The sequence below is a fragment of the Argopecten irradians genome, chromosome 12, assembly GCF_041381155.1.
Source record: "Argopecten irradians isolate NY chromosome 12, Ai_NY, whole genome shotgun sequence".
In the NCBI taxonomy this organism is placed as follows: Eukaryota; Metazoa; Mollusca; class Bivalvia; order Pectinida; family Pectinidae; genus Argopecten; species Argopecten irradians.
The window spans coordinates 24328968-24353200 of record NC_091145.1 but is presented as its reverse complement, the minus strand read 5'-3'; the positions used below and the strand labels follow the sequence as shown (position 1 = coordinate 24353200).

The 24233-nt window shown below is 35.6% G+C and overlaps 1 protein-coding gene across 3 annotated transcripts in view; it reads right to left on the bottom strand.

The window, feature by feature from the left end:
- Positions 1-24233, bottom strand: part of LOC138336414 (protein MON2 homolog) — a 576914-nt gene that overhangs the window by 360749 nt on the left and 191932 nt on the right. For 2 of the 3 annotated variants that reach the window (XM_069285900.1, XM_069285902.1), the window contains exons 15-19: positions 23013-23146; positions 18420-18524; positions 18034-18191; positions 17757-17844; positions 16423-16449 (exon numbers count right to left, since the gene is read on the bottom strand). In XM_069285900.1, the coding sequence (XP_069142001.1) occupies positions 16423-16449; positions 17757-17844; positions 18034-18191; positions 18420-18524; positions 23013-23146 (512 nt within the window). The remainder of the gene's footprint in view (positions 1-16422; positions 16450-17756; positions 17845-18033; positions 18192-18419; positions 18525-23012; positions 23147-24233) is intronic. The other variant, XM_069285901.1, reaches the window with a different exon arrangement.

Sequence of the window (24233 nt, the reverse complement as noted above, 5' to 3'; positions counted from 1 at the left end):
ACCTATGACAAGACGGGAGGGCTGCTTTGAACAATTTACACCATCAACCCTACATAACACTGTAGCGTTATGTGGGAACCCTTGACAAGACGGGAGCTCTAGTACCAAGATAAATTTGAATTATTGTGAAATGTAATGCCATGACAATTCTTCAAAACCAATTTACAAAAGAAATCCACGAGCCATCGTGTCATCAAAAGACCTACTTCTAGCAGCTAGAATATCCATATACTTTTATCTCAAATCACCTACTTCTAACACATCAAATCATATCATATAACTATATCCCTATAGTGCTTTCCTTTGAAAATGTCTTATATATATCATAACCAAATAAGAACCTTATTCTCAAATAATGCTTTTACTAATTTAGAATCATGCCTTTTGTACAGATATCAGTTGGGTTTTTTTGTTCTAGACTAACATAGACCTTATAAATCATGTGTTGTTTTTTTTATCAATTTTTATTGCCTATTAAATTTGCCCACTTTTATTGCATTTACAAGCTAATAGCTTTTGTCTGTTTTTAATGTTTTACCAAAAAAGAATAATGCCTGTTTTCAATGTCTTTACCAATAAAGAACAATGTCTGTTTTCAATGTCTTTACCAATAAAGAACAATGTCTGTTTTTAATGTCTTTACCAATAAAGAACAATGTCTGTTTTCAATGTCTTTACCAATAAAGAACAATGTCTGTTTTCAATGTCTTTACCAATAAAGAACAATGTCTGTTTTCAATGTCTTTACCAATAAAGAACAATGTCTGTTTTCAATGTCTTTACAATAAAGAAAATGCTGTTTTAATGTCACTTTACCAATAAAGAACAATGCCTGTTTTCAATGTCTTTACCAATAAAGAACAATGCCTGTTTTTAATGTCTTTACCAATAAAGAACAATGCCTGTTTTCAATGTCTTTACCAATAAAGAACAATGCCTGTTTTCAATGTCTTTACCAATAAAGAACAATGTCTGTTTTCAATGTCTTTACCAATAAAGAACAATGTCTGTTTTCAATGTCTTTACCAATAAAGAACAATGCCTGTTTTCAATGTCTTTACCAATAAAGAACAATGTCTGTTTTCAATGTCTTTACCAATAAAGAACAATGTCTGTTTTCAATGTCTTTACCAATAAAGAACAATGCTGTTTTCAATGTCTTTACCAATAAAGAACAATGTCTGTTTTCAATGTCTTTACCAATAAAGAACAATGCCTGTTTTCAATGTCTTTACCAATAAAGAACAATGTCTGTTTTCAATGTCTTTACCAATAAAGAACAATGTCTGTTTTTAATGTCTTTACCAATAAAGAACAATGCCTGTTTTCAATGTCTTTACCAATAAAGAACAATGCCTGTTTTCAATGTCTTTACCAATAAAGAACAATGCCTGTTTTCAATGTCTTTACCAATAAAGAACAATGTCTGTTTTCAATGTCTTTACCAATAAAGAACAATGTCTGTTTTCAATGTCTTTACCAATAAAGAACAATGTCTGTTTTCAATGTCTTTACCAATAAAGAACAATGTCTGTTTTCAATGTCTTTACCAATAAAGAACAATGTCTGTTTTCAATGTCTTTACCAATAAAGAACAATGTCTGTTTTCAATGTCTTTACCAATAAAGAACAATGTCTGTTTTCAATGTCTTTACCAATAAAGAACAATGTCTGTTTTCAATGTCTTTACCAATAAAGAATAATGCCTGTTTTCAATGTCTTTACCAATAAAGAACAATGTCTGTTTTCAATGTCTTTACCAATAAAGAACAATGTCTGTTTTCAATGTCTTTACCAATAAAGAACAATGTCTGTTTTCAATGTCTTTACCAATAAAGAACAATGTCTGTTTTCAATGTCTTTACCAATAAAGAACAATGTCTGTTTTCAATGTCTTTACCAATAAAGAATAATGTCTGTTTTCAATGTCTTTACCAATAAAGAACAATGTCTGTTTTCAATGTCTTTACCAATAAAGAACAATGTCTGTTTTCAATGTCTTTACCAATAAAGAACAATGCCTGTTTTCAATGTCTTTACCAATAAAGAATAATGCCTGTTTTCAATGTCTTTACCAATAAAGAACAATGCCTGTTTTCAATGTCTTTACCAATAAAGAACAATGCCTGTTTTCAATGTCTTTACCAATAAAGAACAATGTCTGTTTTCAATGTCTTTACCAATAAAGAACAATGTCTGTTTTCAATGTCTTTACCAATAAAGAACAATGTCTGTTTTCAATGTCTTTACCAATAAAGAACAATGTCTGTTTTCAATGTCTTTACCAATAAAGAACAATGTCTGTTTTCAATGTCTTTACCAATAAAGAACAATGTCTGTTTTCAATGTCTTTACCAATAAAGAACAATGTCTGTTTTCAATGTCTTTACCAATAAAGAACAATGTCTGTTTTCAATGTCTTTACCAATAAAGAACAATGCCTGTTTTCAATGTCTTTACCAATAAAGAACAATGCTGTTTTCAATGTCTTTACCAATAAAGAACAATGTCTGTTTTCAATGTCTTTACCAATAAAGAACAATGTCTGTTTTCAATGTCTTTACCAATAAAGAACAATGCCTGTTTTCAATGTCTTTACCAATAAAGAACAATGTCTGTTTTCAATGTCTTTACCAATAAAGAACAATGTCTGTTTTCAATGTCTTTACCAATAAAGAACAATGTCTGTTTTCAATGTCTTTACCAATAAAGAACAATGTCTGTTTTCAATGTCTTTACCAATAAAGAACAATGTCTGTTTTCAATGTCTTTACCAATAAAGAACAATGCCTGTTTTCAATGTCTTTACCAATAAAGAACAATGTCTGTTTTCAATGTCTTTACCAATAAAGAACAATGCCTGTTTTCAATGTCTTTACCAATAAAGAACAATGTCTGTTTTCAATGTCTTTACCAATAAAGAACAATGCCTGTTTTCAATGTCTTTACCAATAAAGAACAATGTCTGTTTTCAATGTCTTTACCAATAAAGAACAATGTCTGTTTTCAATGTCTTTACCAATAAAGAACAATGTCTGTTTTCAATGTCTTTACCAATAAAGAACAATGTCCTGTTTTCAATGTCTTTACCAATAAAGAACAATGTCTGTTTTCAATGTCTTTACCAATAAAGAACAATGTCTGTTTTCAATGTCTTTACCAATAAAGAACAATGCCTGTTTTCAATGTCTTTACCAATAAAGAACAATGTCTGTTTTCAATGTCTTTACCAATAAAGAAACAATGTCTGTTTTCAATGTCTTTACCAATAAAGAACAATGTCTGTTTTCAATGTCTTTACCAATAAAGAACAATGTCTGTTTTCAATGTCTTTACCAATAAAGAACAATGTCTGTTTTCAATGTCTTTACCAATAAAGAACAATGTCTGTTTTCAATGTCTTTACCAATAAAGAACAATGTCTGTTTTCAATGTCTTTACCAATAAAGAACAATGTCTGTTTTCAATGTCTTTACCAATAAAGAACAATGTCTGTTTTCAATGTCTTTACCAATAAAGAACAATGTCTGTTTTCAATGTCTTTACCAATAAAGAACAATGTCTGTTTTCAATGTCTTTACCAATAAAGAACAATGTCTGTTTTCAATGTCTTTACCAATAAAGAACAATGTCTGTTTTCAATGTCTTTACCAATAAAGAACAATGTCTGTTTTCAATGTCTTTACCAATAAAGAACAATGTCTGTTTTAATGTCTTTACCAATAAAGAACAATGCCTGTTTTCAATGTCTTTACCAATAAAGAACAATGTCTGTTTTCAATGTCTTTACCAATAAAGAATAATGTCTGTTTTCAATGTCTTTACCAATAAAGAATAATGTCTGTTTTCAATGTCTTTACCAATAAAGAACAATGTCTGTTTTCAATGTCTTTACCAATAAAGAAAAATGTCTGTTTTCAATGTCTTTACCAATAAAGAACAATGTCTGTTTTCAATGTCTTTACCAATAAAGAATAATGTCTGTTTTCAATGTCTTTACCAATAAAGAATAATGTCTGTTTTCAATGTCTTTACCAATAAAGAATAATGTCTGTTTTCAATGTCTTTACCAATAAAGAACAATGTCTGTTTTCAATGTCTTTACCAATAAAGAATAATGCCTGTTTTCAATGTCTTTACCAATAAAGAACAATGTCTGTTTTCAATGTCTTTACCAAAGAAGAACAATGTCTGTTTTCAATGTCTTTACCAAAGAAGAACAATTTCTGTTTTCAATGCCTTTACCAAACAGGAACAATGCCTGTTTTCAATGCCTTTACCAAAGAAAACAATTTCTGTTTTCAATGCCTTTACCAAAAAGAACAATGTCTGTTTTCAATGTCTTTACCAAAGAAGAACAATGCCTGTTTTCAATGTCTTTACTAATAAAGAACAATGTCTGTTTCTAATGTATTTACCAAAGAAGAACAATGTCTGTTTTCAATGTCTTTACCAAAGAAGAACAATGTCTGTTTTCAATGTCTTTACCAAAGAAGAACAATGTCTGTTTTCAATGTCTTTACCAAAGAAGAACAATTTCTGTTTTCAATGCCTTTACCAAACAGGAACAATGTCTGTTTTCAATGCCTTTACCAAAGAAGAACAATGCCTGTTTTCAATGTCTTTACCAAACAAGAACAATGTCTGTTTTCAATGTCTTTACCAAAGAAGAACAATGCCTGTTTTCAATGTCTTTACCAAACAGGAACAATGCCTGTTTTCAATGTCTTTACCAAAAAAGAACAATGTCTGTTTTCAATGTCTTTACTAATAAAGAACAATGTCTGTTTTCAATGTCTTTACCAATAAAGAACAATGTCTGTTTTCAATGCCTTTACCAAAGAAGACCTTGTTTTTAATTATTATATGGAGAATCTTTATTGGTTTCTTTGATTTATATGCGAAGCACTGCTGCATCTTAAAAAGACATTCCTGGCCTCAAGATCATAAAACAGTATAAATAACATTAAATTTAGACTTAACCAATCAAAATTGATGTCACAAAATGATACATCATATTTGATTGGCTTATTCCAACATCATATTTGATTGGCTTATTCTAAACTAAGTCTAATGTTATTTCATGATACTGAAGTCTGTTCTCAACAGCTTTATCAATGGAGACAACCTTGTATGTTTTCAACAACAAACTTTATGAATTGAGAACCTTGGTTGCTTTTAGAGTATATAATATGAGCCCGTCTACAGTTGTTATCAGGATTGTCAATGCCATTACCAACTGAAAACTAATTCCCATGTTCTTGTCAACATAAAGAAATACTACACTCTTAATCCCTATGTGTTTGTAAAAACTAATGTTTTGTTTTCACCCAATGTTCTACCATTAATAACCTCAAGATGTTAAGCTTTACAAAGCTGAGAAGATTATACTAAACATTAATTTGTGCTCAGACACTCTCCTTAACATCTTAGCCTCAATAAAATATCCCACCAAAATAAAGCAGATTGTCTTTGTTTCCACAACAACTAAATCTATCTGAAAGAAGACATCAATGTTAGCTCACAAGTTAATTGCTTATAATTAGCTAAGCCCTTATTGTGATGGATTTATCATTGTACATTAAAGGAAGCGTCACTTTGTCCGAGTTATTTCTGGATTCAAACATTTTTTGTTTCTATTTGTAACATTTATTTGTTGAGAGTGCATGACCTTTGAAAATCGCAATGTGATTGTGTTTTAAAGACATACCATATTTGTTTTAATTAACGCATTCACCCCTAAAGATACATTAAAACTCTGCTAAATCAAGGACTAGAACAGTCCATTATGAGATCTCAGGGGTGAATGGTATCATTATACACAGGCAATGCATTATATTTTCCCTTCACATCATCTGGTACCCATAGCGTTTGGCTTTACTGCATGTTTGCCTATGTTACGAGTTTTATATGACCATTTTAATGCCATCTACATACCAATGGGAATTACCATATACAATCTTAAAACAACTGACCTTGTCACCATAGGGACAGATAGCTGGGCACACACAGTGATGTACTCAGCATTAGAAATATGGAGCCCTATTAAGACTTGAACTCAGACAAAACTGATAACACCTAGCCAATTTCTATATCTGTGTTGTCATTATAACACCAAGCTATTGTCCCTCTCTGTGGTTGCTGTGGTAATAGCCAGTCACTTTTTATTATCTGTTGTCATGGTAACACCCAGCCATTCTCCCTCTCTGTGTTGTCATGGTAACACCCAGCCATTCTCCCTCTCTGTGTTGTCATGGTAACACCCAGCCATTCTCCCTCTCAGTGTTGTCATGGTAACACCCAGCCATTCTCCCTCTCTGTGTTGTCATGGTATCACCCAGCCATTCTCCCTCTCTGTGTTGTCATGGTAACACCCAGCCATTCTCCCTCTCTGTGTTGTCAAGGTAACACCCAGCCATTCTCCCTCTCAGTGTTGTCATGGTAACACCCAGCCATTCTCCCTCTCTGTGTTGTCATGGTAACACCCAGCCATTCTCCCTCTCTGTATTGTCAAGGTAACATCCAGCCATTTTCCCTATCTGTGGTTGATATGGTAACACCCAGCCATTTTCCCTATCTGTGGTTGCTATGGTAACACCCAACCATTTTCCCTCTCTGTATTGTCAAGGTAACATCCAGCCATTTTCCCTATCTGTGGTTGCTATGGTAACACCCAGCCATTTTCCCTCTCTGTGCTACTTATATCTCAGTGTCACCCATAAAATAAAACAAGGATTACACCATTATCCTAGCCAACTTGGAAGGTTTCATTAAAATGTCACTTTTGAACAATGTGGACAGTGCCTATAGTCTCAACACAACTCGTGATGTGCCTTATTCTGAATCATTAATGTAATATCGGAGGCCATGCCAGAAAGATCTAAAATCCTACATGGCTACTACATAATACCAAGCATAGATAGTGATATCTTATAATGGTGTGTCAATGATTTAATGTAAGGTTTGAAAAACAAGATATTTAAAAGCTTAAAAAATGTGACCCATATGTAATCTTTGATGTAGGTTATGTGTTCAAACAATATGGTGTTATTTTAGGATTGTGTGGCCATTTTTAGAATGTTTTACCAATGATCATCCTTATTTTATAATATTACACTCCATACTGTTTCAAATTTGTCAGAACCATCAAAGTCACTCCAATGATGTTTTAAATTTGTCACAACCATAAATGTCACTCCAATGATGTTTTAAATTTGTCTGAACCATAAAGGCCACTCTAATAATGTTTTAAATTTGTCACAACCATAAAGGTCACTCCAATGATGTTTTAAATTTGTCTGAACCATAAAGGTCACCCCAATGATGTTTTAAATTTGTCACAACCATAAAGGTCACTCCAATGATGTTTTAAATTTGTCTGAACCATAAAGGCCACTCTAATAATGTTTTAAATTTGTCACAACCATAAAGGTCACTCCAATGATGTTTTAAATTTGTCTGAACCATAAAGGCCACTCTAATAATGTTTTAAATTTGTCACAACCATAAAGGTCACTCCAATGATGTTTTAAATTTGTCTGAACCATAGAGGCCACTCTAATAATGTTTTAAATTTGTCTGAACCATAAAGGTCACTCATATAATGTTTTAAATTTGTCAGAACACAAAGGTCATTCCAATTATGTTTTTAATTTGTCTGAACCATAAAGGTCACCCCAATGATGTTTTAAAATTTTCAGAACACAATGGTCATTCCAATGATGTTTTTAATTTGTCTGAACCATAAAGGTCACTCCAATGATGTTTTTAATTTGTCTGAACCATAAAAGTCACTCTAACGATGTTTTAGATTTGTCTGAACCATAAAGGTCACTCATATAATGTTTTAAATTTGTCAGAACACAAAGGTCATTCCAATGATGTTTTTAATTTGTCTGAACCATAGAAGTCACTCTAACGATGTTTTAGATTTGTCTGAACCATAAAGGTCACTCATATAATGTTTTAAATTTGTCAGAACACAAAGGTCATTCCAATGATGTTTTTAATTTGTCTGAACCATAGTCACTCTAACGATGTTTTAGATTTGTCTGAACCATAAAGGTCACTCATATAATGTTTTAAATTTGTCAGAACACAAAGGTCATTCCAATGATGTTTTTAATTTGTCTGAACCATAAAAGTCACTCTAACGATGTTTTAGATTTGTCTGAACCATAAAGGTCACTCATATAATGTTTTAAATTTGTCAGAACACAAAGGTCATTCCAATGATGTTTTTAATTTGTCTGAACCATAAAAGTCACTCTAACGATGTTTTAGATTTGTCTGAACCATAAAGGTCACTCATATAATGTTTTAAATTTGTCAGAACACAAAGGTCATTCCAATGATGTTTTTAATTTGTCTGAACCATAAAAGTCACTCTAACGATGTTTTAGATTTGTCTGAACCATAAAGGTCACTCATATAATGTTTTAAAATTTTCAGAACACAATGGTCATTCCAATGATGATTTTAATTTGTCTGAACCATAAAAGTCACTCTAACGATGTTTTAGATTTGTCTGAACCTTAAAGGTCACTCTAATAATGTTTTAGATTTGCCTGAACCATGAATGTCACTCTAATGATGTTTTAAATTTGTCTGAACCATAAAGGTCACTCCAATGATGTTTTAAATTTGTTAGAACCATAAAGGTCACTCTAATAATGTTTTAAACTGTTCCAAAAAAGTAAAACAAACAAACAAACTTTTCTAGTCCTTCTTTCTTAACATTATGCAGTGTATTAATATTTGGAAATGTATATATATATATATATATATATAAGCTTATAGAAATGTGACACACAACATGGAAAGTCTGTAAACAATAAATATCTTGTTTATAACTTAAAGGTACACTCAACCAAATGTAATAGATGCAAGTAAGATCGAAAATATAGAACATGGAATAATATTTTTATACAAGTTTATATAACTGTATCGAGACAAAAACTACCAACTTCACACTGTATCTTTTACAGATGTGTTTCTAAAGATTTATCTTCAAGAGACTAAGTGGGCTCTATAGCCTAGTTGTTCCAGAGAACAGATTTATCAAAATGTATAGAGAATATTAGCAACACTCTTTACAGAAGGCAGATGAGATTGGGAAGATGTCTGGGATCAATAAGACAATTCATTGACAAGATCTTGGACCAATATTTGTAAATCCTACTTCCCTGTACAAACAATCATAAAGATCATATAAAACAATCCCAACTGACACAAGCATTCATGATGATTGGAGTACCATGTTTACCCTTAAACTGGCTACCTCATCTACATCATGCTAGTGTTTGGTTCTGTAGAGATAAACTGTGAGTCAATCAAGCACCTCATGGACCTTGTCATAACTATGTTCTTCAGTTGACAAGGCATGAGTCAATGAATACACCCTGGCTAATGTCAACAGTGAATCAGGAACGATATATTCTAGTCAGAGTAGTCACAACTGTATAATAAGATATTTACACAGGTAAAGATGTTCGTAATTTTTACAAGAAATTGAATTTTTACAGTTTAAAATTTTTGCAATCAAGCTTTAAAGGTTTTTGATTCAGTTATGAATTATAAATATTTCTTGTATCAAACTTTCGCGATCATAATTATTTCCCGAGAAATTGTGAAAACATAAAAATGAAAACAAGAGGCCCATGGGCCTTAACGGTCATCTGAGCACCTTGGCAATAATCATATAGGAAATTAATTAGATATAGTGTCATGCCTCATGGTTGCCATCTTCGATTGGGGATCAACCAGAGATGTAACAACACTTTGTTGGGACCATGTCAGGCTCCTTTCATGCAAGTTTCAGCCAAATCGAACCGGTAGAACTTGAGAAGAAGTTCAAAATGTGTTTTCAAGATGGCAGCTGTGGCGGCTATCTTGGATTTCAGATCAACCCGAAAAATAAGAACACTTTGTCGGGACCATGTCAGGATCATTTCATGAAAGTTTCAGCCAAATCGCACTGGTAGCACTTGAGAAGTTCAAAATGTTGTTTCAAGATGGCGGCTGTTGGCAGCCATCTTGGATTTTGGATCGACCCGAAAAATAAGAACACTTTGTCAGGACCATGTCAGGATCATTTCATGCAAGTTTCAGCCAAATCGCACTGGTAGAACTTGAGAAGAAGTTCAAAATGTGTTTTCAAGATGGTGGCTGTGGCGGCCATCTTGGATTTCGGATCGACCCGAAAAATAAGAACACTTTGTCGGGACCATGTCAGGATCATTTCATGCAAGTCTCAGCCAAATCGCACCTGTAGAACTTGAGAAGAAGTTCAAAATGTGTTTTCAAGATGGCAGCTGTGGCGGCTATCTTGGATTTCAGATCAACCCGAAAAAACAAGAACACTTTGTCGGGACCATGTCAGGATCATTTCATGCAAGTTTCAGCCAAATCGCACTAGTAGAACTTGAGAAGAAGTTCAAAATGTGTTTTCAAAATGACGGCTGTGGCGGCCATCTTTGATTTCGGATCGACCCGAAAAATAACAACACTTTGTCGGGACCATGTCAGGATCATTTCATGCAAGTTTCTGCCAAATCGCACCGGTAGAACTTGAGAAGAAGTTCAAAATGTGTTTTCAAGATGGCGGCTGTGGCGGCCATCTTGGATTTCGGATCGACCCGAAAAATAACAACACTTTGTCGGGACCATGTCAGGATCATTTTTATGCAAGTTTCAGCCAAATCGCACTTGTAGAACTTGAGAAGAAGTTCAAAATGTGTTTTCAAGATGGCGGCTGTAGCGGCCATCTTGGATTTCGGATCGACCCGAAAAATAACAACACTTTGTCGGGACCATGTCAGGATCATTTCATGCAAGTCTCAGCCAAATCGCACTGGTAGAACTTGAGAAGAAGTTCAAAATGTGTTTTCAAGATGGCGGCTGTGGCGGCCATCTTGGATTTCGGATCGACCTGAAAAATAACAACACTTTGTCGGGACCATGTCAGGATCATTTCATGCAAGTCTCAGCCAAATCGCACTGGTAGAACTTGAGAAGAAGTTCAAAATGTGTTTTCAAGATGGTGGCTGTGGCGGCCATCTTGGATTTCGGATCGACCCGAAAAAAACAACACTTTGTCGGGACCTTGTCAGGATCATTTCATGTAAGTTTCAGCTTAATCCCACTGGTTAAACTTGAGAAGAAGATTGAAATGTGAAAAGTTTACGGACGGCGGACGGCGGACGGCGCACGGCGCACGGCGCACGACGACGGACGAAGCATGATGACTATAGGTCATCCTGACCCTTCGGGTCAGATGACCTAAAAACCAGGCTACATGGTAATAAATTTTGTATAGTTTCAAAGGGAAAACTTAATATACTTAATATAGATATTTATTGTCATTATAACAAGGTAATTAATACACATATAGATTTGATATTTGGTGATGCTACCACTACTTATTAGATATTTCTTAAATTTTAACCAGGGCAAAACAGAGCAAAATGAATAAAATAGACTCTTCAAATGCCTCAAACTTGAAGAGGTCTTTCACTCATTCACCCCTTAAAATTCCTAATGAACTATTCCAGCATTTGTAATGGACAAATTAAAATATGTTATCAGGGGTTATTGAGTTAATAAGAAATATTTTGAAGGTCTTTATATTACCTTAACATTAGAACTCCCATTTAAACTTGAACATAAGCATGACTCAAAGTTCCAGATAATTTGGTGTATTGCTTTGTCACCAGAGAAATATTGAGGTAATAACGCAGAATTCAAATATGACAATGTATACCAATACTTCACTTTGTTATAATGATAGGACACTGAACATGACCTTCTATTGAAAGCTTTATAGGAGTGTGTTGATCTGATTCGATCTAAAGAAATGAGATTCTGCCTACAGCTTGGTAGAGTGAGTGTAATTACTTCTGTAACAATGCTGTATTTTTGGCAGATGTAGCCCTAGACGCTGTTTTTGGTTGATGGCAATAACCTTTGTATATCCATTTTTGGAAGTCTTCGGAAAAAAGGAAAACTATTTTTGCTGTTTTCTTGCACTAAGGTTACAATGAAGGGTAGAACCCAGTAGATCTCCTAGCTAGCTGTCTTCGGTATCTCTATGCTAACGGTTACAAGGACAAGAAGGACACATTACAGATCTCCAGACAAGCTCATGGCCATTGTCTTTCACTTTTAAACAAACCTTGTCATAGTTATTCATCAGTTCACCTAGCTCACCAACACTGTCACAGGTAATAGACCTTTCTGAACTAGATTGAAATACCAAACACACAAATATCTTAAGGACACTTAACTGTATAGGAAATATCATAAGGAGAATTAGCTGTATAAGAATACCATAAAGACATTTAAAATATATTTATAGGGAATATCATAAGATACTTAACAGTATAAGGAAAAGCATAAGGACACAACTGAATAAAGGGTATCATAAGGACACTTAACTGCATAAAGAATAGCATAAGTATACTGTATAAAAATACCAAAAGAAAACTTAACCATATAAGAAATATTGAAAGTGTGATTGGCAAAAGGACTATGAATTGTTCAAGAAATACAATAGATGTAAATTGACGAAGGTCTCAAAACTGTTTTAGAAACACCATGTAAATACAATAGTTATACATAAGCCACTATAGTAGTTTAGAGACAACCCTATATTCACTTTCTCAGGCCTTGGTTATAATGTTATAACCTTATCATTATGTTCCTATCAAAGTCAATTCCACCAAAGTGATTAGTTTTCTGTTCTCCAATATTCCTACAGACAAGTAACAGTGTCTGGCTATTTCTGGCTATACCAGCTACAGTGTGTTCCACCACCTAGAGGTTAAGAGGGTGAATGACTTATAGTGGTACATCGGGTCTCCAAGGATTATATACTATAGTAGGCAACTGGTACCTTGTTAACCATGTATAAGTCTCCTAAAACACAGACATTGTTCTACATAGCAGTATCCCTTACAGCTCGGTGGTGGTGCAGCCTCATGACTCTCAATAGATTTAAAGTGACAACTGTGTTACTGGAGATCAAGGAAAACATTTTGTTCTTATATTAGAAAGATGGCCAGTTATTATTCCTAGAGAACAAAAACTATAAACTCTCACTGGCGTAGACGAACATGTGACAGACAAAACTCAATACTATAGACTAAATAGACAGTTTAGTGATCTCAGTTACATTATGTGACACTTCAGGATTAGGTTTTAACATGTTTTCTCAAAATGTCATATCATAAAGATACATTACAACCAAAAGGAATAGTCATTTAAATATTTTGTAACAAAGGGCCATAACTCTTAAAAAGATGGAGGTATTTTGTTCCAATATAGTTAGCACACATCTACACTGCAAAATTATAATTCCAACCAAGATTTGTTAAAAATCTCCTAAATAGTTTAGGAGTATTAGTCGGTCGTTTATTGTGTCCCTTGTGTCCCTTGAATGAGACAGACGGACAGACAGACAACCTGAATATGATATTGTAGAGTAGCTGTTTAATTGTTTTGTCACTAAGGGCCATAACTCTAACAAAGGTTATGCACATCTACACTGTAAAATGAGTACAGTGGAACTCGGTTAAAACAAACTCGAAGGGACCGAGATAAAACTTGGAGTTATCCGAGTGTTCGAATTAAGCGAGTTCTCATGTCTACTGACGATATCTTTACTTGGTATATCTAGACTAGTTCCATGTCGTAAAATGATGTAAACAAGAGAGAAGTCAAAATTGCCAACGGTCGCTGTGTGTACAGACAAATCCCTTCAGTAAAATAGAAGGAGTGGTTGGTCAAGCGCTGTGTGTACAGACAAATCCCTTCAGTAGAATAGAAGGAGTGGTTGGTCAAGCGCTGTGTGTACAGACAAATCCCTTCAGTAGAATAGAAGGAGTGGTTGGTCAAACGCTGTGTGTACAGACAAATCCCTTTAGTAGAATAGAAGGTGTGGTTGGTCAAACGCTGTGTGTACAGACAAATCCCTTCAGTAAAATAGAAGGAGTGGTTGGTCAAGCGCTGTGTGTACAGACAAATCCCTTCAGTAGAATAGAAGGAGTGGTTGGTCAAGCGCTGTGTGTACAGACAAATCCCTTCAGTAGAATAGAAGGAGTGGTTGGTCAAACGCTGTGTGTACAGACAAATCCCTTTAGTAGAATAGAAGGTGTGGTTGGTCAAACGCTGTGTGTACAGACAAATCCCTTTAGTAGAATAGAAGGAGTGGTTGGTCAAACACTGTGTGTAGGGACCGAGATAAAACTTGGAGTTATCCGAGTGTTCGAATTAAGCGAGTTTTCATGTCTACTGACGATATCTTTACTTGGTATATCTAGACTAGTTCCATGTCGTAAAATGATGTAAACAAGAGAGATATCAAAATCGCCAACGGTCGCTGTGTGTACAGACAAATCCCTTCAGTAAAATAGAAGGAGTGGTTGGTCAAGCGCTGTGTGTACAGACAAATCCCTTCAGTAGAATAGAAGGAGTGGTTGGTCAAGCGCTGTGTGTACAGACAAATCCCTTCAGTAGAATAGAAGGAGTGGTTGGTCAAACGCTGTGTGTACAGACAAATCCCTTCAGTAGAATAGAAGGAGTGGTTGGTCAAACGCTGTGTGTACAGACAAATCCCTCCAGTAGAATAGAAGGAGTGGTTGGTCAAACGCTGTGTGTACAGACAAATCCCTTCAGTAGAATAGAAGGAGTGGTTGGTCAAACGCTGTGTGTACAGACAAATCCCTTCAGTAGAATAGAAGGAGTGGTTGGTCAAACGCTGTGTGTACAAACAAATCCCTTCAGTAGAATAGAAGGAGTGGTTGGTCAAATGCTGTGTGTACAGACAAATCCCTTCAGTAGAATAGAAGGTGTGGTTGGTCAAACGCTGTGTGTACAGACAAATCCCTTCAGTAGAATAGAAGGAGTGGTTGGTCAAACGCTGTGTGTACAGACAAATCCCTTCAGTAGAATAGAAGGAGTGGTTGGTCAAACGCTGTGTGTACAGACAAATCCCTTCAGTAGAATAGAAGGTGTGGTTGGTCAAACGCTGTGTGTACAGACAAATCCCTTTAGTAGAATAGAAGGTGTGGTTGGTCAAACGCTGTGTGTACAGACAAATGCCTTCAGTAGAATAGAAGGAGTGGTTGATCAAACGCTGTGTGCACTGTACAGACAAATGCCTTCAGTAGAATAGAAGGAGTGGTTGGTCAGACGCTGTGTGTACAGACAAATCCCTTCAGTAGAATAGAAGGTGTGGTTGGTCAAACGCTGTGTGTACAGACAAATCCCTTCAGTAGAATAGAAGGAGTGATTAGTCAAACGCTGTGTGTACAAACAAATCCCTTCAGTAGAATAGAAGGAGTGGTTGGTCAAACGCTGTGTGTACAGACAAATCCCTTCAGTAGAATAGAAGGAGTGGTTGGTCAAACACTGTGTGTACAGACAAACAGAGAGAGATAGGTACACACACCTACAACCTCCCTATTTTTAATGCAGGTAGTATACTAAAGAAGTTTTGATCTTTTAGTTTCAGGTTGACTGACCCCAGCTTATCACCATGAGCTCCCTATATGGCATACAAGAAGTATGAATAAGCAAGCTTTATAAAAAAAACATATAATTACATGAAAATGTCCTCACTTGATGTTAGTTTAATGGGCCAGAATGATTTTACAATGTATAGTAATGATATGATCAATGGTGATGTGATGTACATACAGAAGAGCTAAGCTGACATCAATATACACAAGCCAATAACAGTGTCCCTTATTGCAAATAGTGTGTATTGTTTTCCTTAAATAATCGAGTGTACTAGCAAATGTATTACAATGTGGTTACGTGTTTACAAGTTTCTTGCAAGCATTGAAAATAACTTCATTGTTGTGACCAAAACCATTATAGAATAATATAACTTGCAATAAATCAATGTGAAATTACAGTTGCAAAATGTCATTGTGAAAAAAGTAACCAAGTGTTTTCTTAAAAATAAGAGGGCAAGACAATTTCAGCAAACAGAAAACTGTCAACTAAAACCCAATGATTAAAGTTTAATATGAACATGAACAAAAGGTTATTGTAATAGATAGAGACACAACTCTATACTCTTTGTAGGAATATTCCAAAATTCAAATTGAAAGCAAAATAAAATGCGCATTTTCATTTTGAAACAAAAACATCTAGAACTGCCTTGCTGTAGTAACTGAAAATGATATCATGTAATTTGCTGCATGATGGATCCACTCACCACGTTAGCTGACATGCTTTTAACAGCATGCACATGTTAACGACTACATGAACCTCACAACATTGTTTACTGGGTAAAAATATTATATTGTGATACTGAGGCTGGAAGCTTTGACTGACAATATCAGGTGACATACACATATCACGATATAGTGACGAACTACAGTAAGCTATAGAGATTAAAGTAATAAAATCACATACGGAGTCCCAGGACGCAAAGTACATTCCCTGTTTTAAGGTAAGGGGAGAAAACTCTTGTCAACTCCACAAAACTAGCACAAATATACACTCATATATCAAAATTAGAGAAAATAAAACACACATACAGTCAAACCTGTCTATTAAAACCACCCAAGGGACAGAGGGAATCAAGTCTTTACATCCAAATGGTCTTATACACAGTGCAAATAATAGTTGTATAAATAAAAATTTGAGATCCTAAAAAAGGGTTCTTCTCAAACAGGTGGTCTTTATACAGAGGTGGTCTCTAAGGCAGGTTTCACTGTACAAAAATGTTAAACAATTAAAGAATGAAAAAAACATAATTTAAAAAATTGTAGTCTGAAATAACAAAAGTTAAACACCTTAAATCAATACATGACAATAAACACTCATTTAAGGTAAGATTTGCTAAATTATCAATGCCATAAGATATTCTCACATAAGAAAATATGAATATGTTTAAAATGATAGGGAAAAAAAACACGAAAAATATCAACTGACTAGCAAAATGCAGAAGTTATATATCTACATGCATCACATTCAACACTGAAATGATGCAGCCATGTACGATGGAAGATAACTCTCAATACTAAACTAACAATTATTCTTAAAGTTTTTATCTTAATATGTCCCCAGTATACTTTTCTGGATGAACCAACAATATTTATATTATATTTAATAATAACCAGAACAGGATTTTAAATCAGATGCCAGTAATAGCCTTAGGCGAAAAAACATAATTTACTAAAGGCCAAAAAAACACCTCCTTTGGAATATTTTCATTCAAATAAATTCTACAACATCATAAAGCCAGTTAATTTAAAGGGTCCTAATTTTTGATGATTTAGACCTAAATATATCAAATCAAATTTTTTAAAATCACAATTTCACATTTTGGCTTGAAGGGTATCTTATTCAACCATTTTTTAAATATTACAAATCAACCTTCCTCAATCTGCCAAATAACGAAAACATCATACCTCAATGCTCTAAGTTGGCTTAAAAGACCTTCTGGTTCTAAAACTAGCCAACCGTAATTACTAAGTGGTATGATTATTATGTATAGCAAGAATCAATTGCTTGAACTACTACAAAAATAGTGGATGAACTCTTCTAAAATAATGTAAAATGGTGATTTTCATTAAATTTATCTTAAAGCTGTGTATAGTGGACCTTCAATCTTATGAAATTGAGAATTCTTCCAAGAAATTTGAAAAATAAAAAACAACTCCGCAATCAGAATCTATTCTAATCCACATCAGCCAATCAGAACCTTTGTTGCCCAGTGCTGCCACCTATACATGCGTACTTACCCTGTTGGAGTAGGCGAGCTCCATAGCTTCAGAGGACAGTTTACACAGAGCGTCAATTAGGTGGTGTAAGGCAACGTCATCCAGGTACCTAATGGGAAAGGAATAGAAATACATCACAAGAACTGGAAACCCTGCTACCTCTCATTTGAAACCATGGCAACACAACAACATGGGGTTTTTTTAAATTAGAACCAAATAATGAAGAAAGGATGTTGGAAATGGATGATTAATTTATTAACAAAGTGCAGAGTAAAATGCTTAGAAGAAGTGGACTTACTGTGAGCTTTCAAACAGCCGTGACAACATGGCAGAGAGAACTGGTAGGTCAGCCATAACAGCGGTGGTTATGACAGCGTTGGATCCCTCGGAGATCTGCTGTGTGACTTTGAGACTACCACCAGACGATGGCTTCAGACCAAGTATCCAGACCAGGTGCTGTAACAATGAAAATCATTATTGACTTTCTAATCTCCAAACTTTTTAATTTTTCATAAGATATCTCTGAAACATTGCCCTTAGTCTTTGCCCTTGTTATATATACTTTGCCCATTTTCTACATACTTCGCCCTTGTTCAGTATCTTATTCTGCTCTTCAAACATCAATAATATATCATAGTGTAGTATACAGTGACAGTCTAATTTGGATAGACTAAAATAACTCACCTGTAATGTCGTTAACACCAGGTGCCATGCTGTTCCTAGAATGCCCCCGTGACAATGAGCAACTGTCAGTAGTGCCCTCATACATTGGATGTTTTTAGCTGTTAACTGGAAATACACAGATTCACAGAAATAATTGAAACAGATATTCATGCTTTTTGCTAAAAGGAGGTGTTGCATACAGGGTGAAAATCCGCCCACGATATTTTTTTGATTTTTGAATTTAAATTAGTTAATTGCATTAATACACATATGTCTATAATACTTAAAACTCGATTGGACCATTATTAGGACTACAGCGCCCCCTACATTAACACTGGTAAATTTAATGTCCATTGGGCCTTTTACCTAGCATAAGTCATAGTAAAAACACTTAAATCACGTTTTTCTTGTGATTTAAAATACCACATAAAATTGCCTTTTTAACGACATATCACACTTGGCTGTATCCAATATCATTCGATCACAAATCGAACGTAAATATCAAATTTGACAGAAAATACGACTTTTTGAAGTTTTCAATTTTTCGTTCGAGCACCAGAATAAGTAAGGCACTACTCGAGTACCCTAAAATTTTGATGTTTAAAATTATATTCAGGTTATCATCGATTTACCATAAACAGCTCAAGTTGATGAATCATTGGATATGCCACGTTTTTTTAGGTTAATTTCGTCTACCCCCTGTTTTTTCCATAATATCAAAGTAATGAGAGTACACTGTCTAATATTACCGACTTTACTGTTGGAGTAGAATGTGATGATGAGGTGCGTATTTCGACCAAACCTTGAAATAATCATCATAAACTCATGTTTAAATAATATTTTTCAGAAATTCTACTTATCCGTTTTGAAACAGTGGGACACATAAAACTGACAGTTATGATTTAACATATACACAATGCCATGTTGCATTCCAGAAACTGTATAAGCATTAAGGTAATAAATAGGACAGTATGTGTCCTTTGCCCATTGTTATTTAAAGGGAACCATCAATGTTGCCATCGTCTCAGGTAGGGCGTTAGAATTGCACCTGCTATACCCATTGCATGATCGTAAAAGGCGACTGAATTTGGTAACTATTTTGCTGGCGTCAATCAGATATCAGACGAGGCGCTATGTCTCATTTTACCTTTAGTAACATATAGGTATCGCGAAATAATACCACTAAAATGTTTACCAGGTACTGATTACAAGTTATAAGTTTGTTTCTCATCCAACAACCTTCATGAAAGTGCATGATTTCTAGCAGCTTCATTTTGCTAGATACTTTCGTCTAACTTCTTAGAACAAAAGGAGACCGAAATACCTATATCAATGAGTTTATTAGAATTGGTCGGTCAATGTTTATATCAGATTCACTATTTTCAAAAAAAAAATACTATTGTTACTAAATTAATTATGGGGGAAAAACTTTGATGAAATATCTTGGTTCTGTCCTTTGATGGGGCAACACCATAGAATATATGAAAGGACATACATGGGATGCCGTCCTTAAATGACTATAGCTGTAGTAGTACGTCAATAAAAATCAGCGAATCAACAAGTTTACTTTTGCAGTAGACCAATTCCTGCATTCTTGACTCTATAAAATTGTTTTCACTGATTAAATCAAAGCCCTATTGATAGCCAGGATCATGTAAGGAAGGCATCTTATGTATGCAGTGTCCTGAGTGTATGAAGTGCGTAGTGTGCGATATGGGAGACTTCGGTATATTCATGTTGTGTCTTCTTCTATAGTGGAACTCTTGCCCTTTTCATAGTGCTATATCACTGAAACATGCCGCCGAAGACACCAAGCAACACATCCCCCAGTCACATCATACTGACAACAGACGAACAAGTCGTCCTACTCCCTTAATGCTGAGCGCTAAGCAGGGTGTGTCTCTGCCAGGTGACAGAACCCAGAGCCTGCCTCACAGGGGCGAGCTCTCAACCGAAGGCCAAATGTGAGACAGTGTCAAGGAAGACATTAAGAAGTATAAATTAAGTTAGGAAGAAGAGATGCTATGATACGATCCTAAATTTAGTCGCCTTTTCTTATCATGCGATAAGGGCAGTAGGTACAATTCTAACGCCCTACCTGCAGGACCGCATTTTCATCGTTATTTCATTTTAATGTCATAAGGTCATCTAACCAGAAGGGTCAGGATGACCTACAGTCACCATGCTTTGTCCATGGTCGTGCGCTGTTCGCATTTCGTCGTACGTATAAACTTTTCATTCAAACAACTTCTTCTCAATATCCGAAAGGCCCAAGAAACTGATATTAGGCATGTAGAATGCTGAAATGATGGACCACCAAGTTTGTGGAAATGAATTACCTTGACCTTCATTCAAGGTCAAAGAATTCAAAAAGGCTAAATCTTTTAACGATTTCTTGTGAATAACTAAGATGCCTAGATACCTGATATAAGGCATTAAGTATGCTGGCATGAACGACTACCAAGTTCATTTAAGGTTACAAGGGTCAAATAGGCTAAAAACTTTAAACGACTTATTGTGAATAACTAAGAGGCATTGGAATCTGATATTGGGACTTTAGAATGATAGCTTAAACGACTACCAAGTTTGTTTAAATGAATGACCTTGACCTACCTTCATGGTCACTTGAGTCAAATAGACTAAAATCTTTAAACGACTTCTTGTGGATAACTAAGAGGACTAGACACCTGGTATTGTACATGTAGCATGTTGGGATGAAGGGCAAATGTTCATAAATCATCTTGCCCGATAGGTCAGGGTGACCTTGAGTGATTATACTTCGTGCGCCGTCGTTCATAAACTTTTCATTCAAACGACTTCTCAATAATTGGAAGGCATCAATACATGGTGTTAGACCTAACATATTCTTAAATAAAGGGCTACTAAGTTGTTTGTCAAATGAATGACATTGACGTTAATTGAAGGTCACAGGGTTCAAATTGGCAAACATAAACGACTTCTTGACAATAACTAAGACGCCTTGCAGTATGCTGGAATAAAGGGCTTCAGACAAGTCAAATATATGAAAATCTTCAAACAGCTTTTCAATATGTGAAAGGCCTAAAGAACTCAGATAGTGGGTCTGTAATATTCCGCATGATTTGTTTACTTTACCTACTTTCATAGTAACAGTTTTTAAATATATCAGACACCAAGAACGTCAATTGAAGAGTTCCTAGAGTGAAATATCTTATTTTGTGCCCCAAAAAGTTAAGCAATTTCAGTCCACTGTATTCTTTTTTCATTACTGTATAGTTTGACTATGTTTTATTGTGTGAATAATAGTCCGAGATGGGCTGTTTGGCTGAAGAATGAAATCCAAATTATGCATGACATATTTATGACATAAAAACAACAGTATATTCTTTTGAGAAATATCTAAGGTCAACATATAAGTTACACCGATATACCATAATACGTTTCGCTAAACGGAACATTTGCTTATTAATAAGTAAATAAACCCATGAAGACAGAAATACTTCTGACGATTGGTGTAGGAAATATTATAGGACCCTATTTAACATATTGTCTAGTTCAATATATGACCCTAAAATTAACATTTTGTGATATATAGGCAAAACAAGTTTTTATTTAGATGTAGGTCAAATGTCAATATATAAGTCAGTTTGACCAACTTTGGTACACCAACTTACATAGGATACGTTTTACTCAAGTATGACGTCGCTAAAGCGGCTTTTGATACATGATAGAGCCGAGAGAAGGACAGATTTCGTTTAACATTTTTAACTCTCAGTACTCTCAGTACTTTGATATTGGGTAAGAAATAAAGGGGGTAGCCGTACAAAAGTGCAAAAAAGTCGGCATACCCAGTGATTCATCGACACAATATTTTCTTGAGTCAATAAATGATATATGAAGATATTTTTGATTGCTGAAATTTTAGGGTACTCGGGGTTTGCCATTGTTATCTAAGGAATTTATTAAAAACTAATGAAATGAAATTCCTCCATTTTTATGAAAAATTAAGAGCAAAACTGGAAATTGCAAGAAAACCCCAACAGATCTAATGACGTATTGTATATCATTAAAAAGATAATACGAAATGCTATGTTATTACACCAAAATAATTTATCTCTTTGTTTTGTATGTCTTAATATGATGCATAAAAGGCGCACAAGTAGGAATCGGACGTAAAACTTACAAAGGTGGCGCTGTAGTCGCATGATTAATCTATTCATGGAATAAGTACTGGTCCGATACGTATTATGTGCCGATTGATGTATTTGCACCAAAAAATTAAAAATCGATCGTGGGCGGCCATGCAACACCTCCTTTGTTCAATCCCTATCGATGTATGCTCTTACAGATGCTAAGAATAACCTACACAATTTCAGCTTAATTGGATGTCATATTTACAATAACCCCTGAACACACATTAATGCTCCTCTAAATCAAAGACTAAATCACTCCATTTTGAAATTTTAGGGGTGCATGAGTTAATTCAGGCATAGGCATTTGGCTCTATAGACCTTGACACAGTATTACATATAGAGAGAGAGAGAATGTCTTTAGAGTAAAACACCTGTGAGCCAGGTGCTGACACCGCTACCGCCAGAAAATCAACATCTTAGTCTGACATTATAAGATTCCTACCATGACTGGGCCTGTGTGTGCCCCTGCTGGGAGGGATGCTGTGGGGAGGGGCGTTCCCACGGCAACCACCTGACTCCTCTCTACAGCCTCTAGTCCCAAGTTAGGGAGATCCTGACTGGACGTACGGTAGTGACCTTCAAACAAATATGATAATTACAATCATAATATTTTTCATCAAAGTATACATGATTATATACTTATTGACATTTTTAACATTGTTACAAATATTTCTGTGATACTAAGTAGGATTGAACTCTCTAAACTAACCTGTCTGCATTGCCTGGTAGACTTTACCTCACTCAGCCTTACCTCTCTTAGCCTTACCTCACTGAGCCTTACTCCTCTCAGCCTTACCCGTCTCCTCTCAGCCTTACCCATCTCCTCTGAGTCTTACCTCCCTGAGCCTTACCTCCCTGAGCTTTTCCCCTCTGAGCCTTACCTCACTGAGCCTTACTCCTCTCAGCCTTACCCCTCTGAGCCTTACCCGTCTCCTCTGAGCCTTACCTGTCTCCTCTCAGCCTTACCCGTCTCCTCTAAGCCTTACCCGTCTCCTCTCAGCCTTACCCGTCTCCTCTCAGCCTTACCCGTCTCCTCTCACCCTTACCCATCTCCTCTCAGCCTTACCCCTCTGAGCCTTACCTCTCTGAGCCTTACCTCCCTGAGCCTTATCCTTCTGAGCTTTACCTCTCTCAGCCTTACCCATCTCCTCTGAGCCTTACCCCTCTGAGCCTTACCCCTCTGAGCCTTACCTCTCTGAGCCTTACCCCTATGAGCCTTACCTCCCTGAGCCTTACCCCTCTGAGCCTTACCTCTCTGAGCCTTACCCCTCTGAGCCTTACCCCTATGAGTCTTACCATTCTCAGCCTTACCCATCTTAGCCTTACCTCTCTAAGCCTTATCTCTCTAAGCCTTACCCATCTGAGCCTTACCTCTTTGAGGCTTACCTCCCTAAGCCTTACCCCTCCAAGCCTTATCCCTCTGAGCCTTACCCCTCTGAGCCTTACACCTCTGAGCCTTACCCCTCTTAGCCTTACCTCCCTGAGCCTAACCTCTTTGAGCTTTACCTCTCTGAGCCTTACCCCTCTGAGCCTTACCAATCTGAGCCTTATCTCATTGAGCCTTACCCTTCTGAGCCTTACCCCTCTGAGAATTACCCCTCTGAGCCTTACCCATCAAAGCCTTACCTCATTGAGCCTTACCCTTCTGAGCCTTACCCCTTTG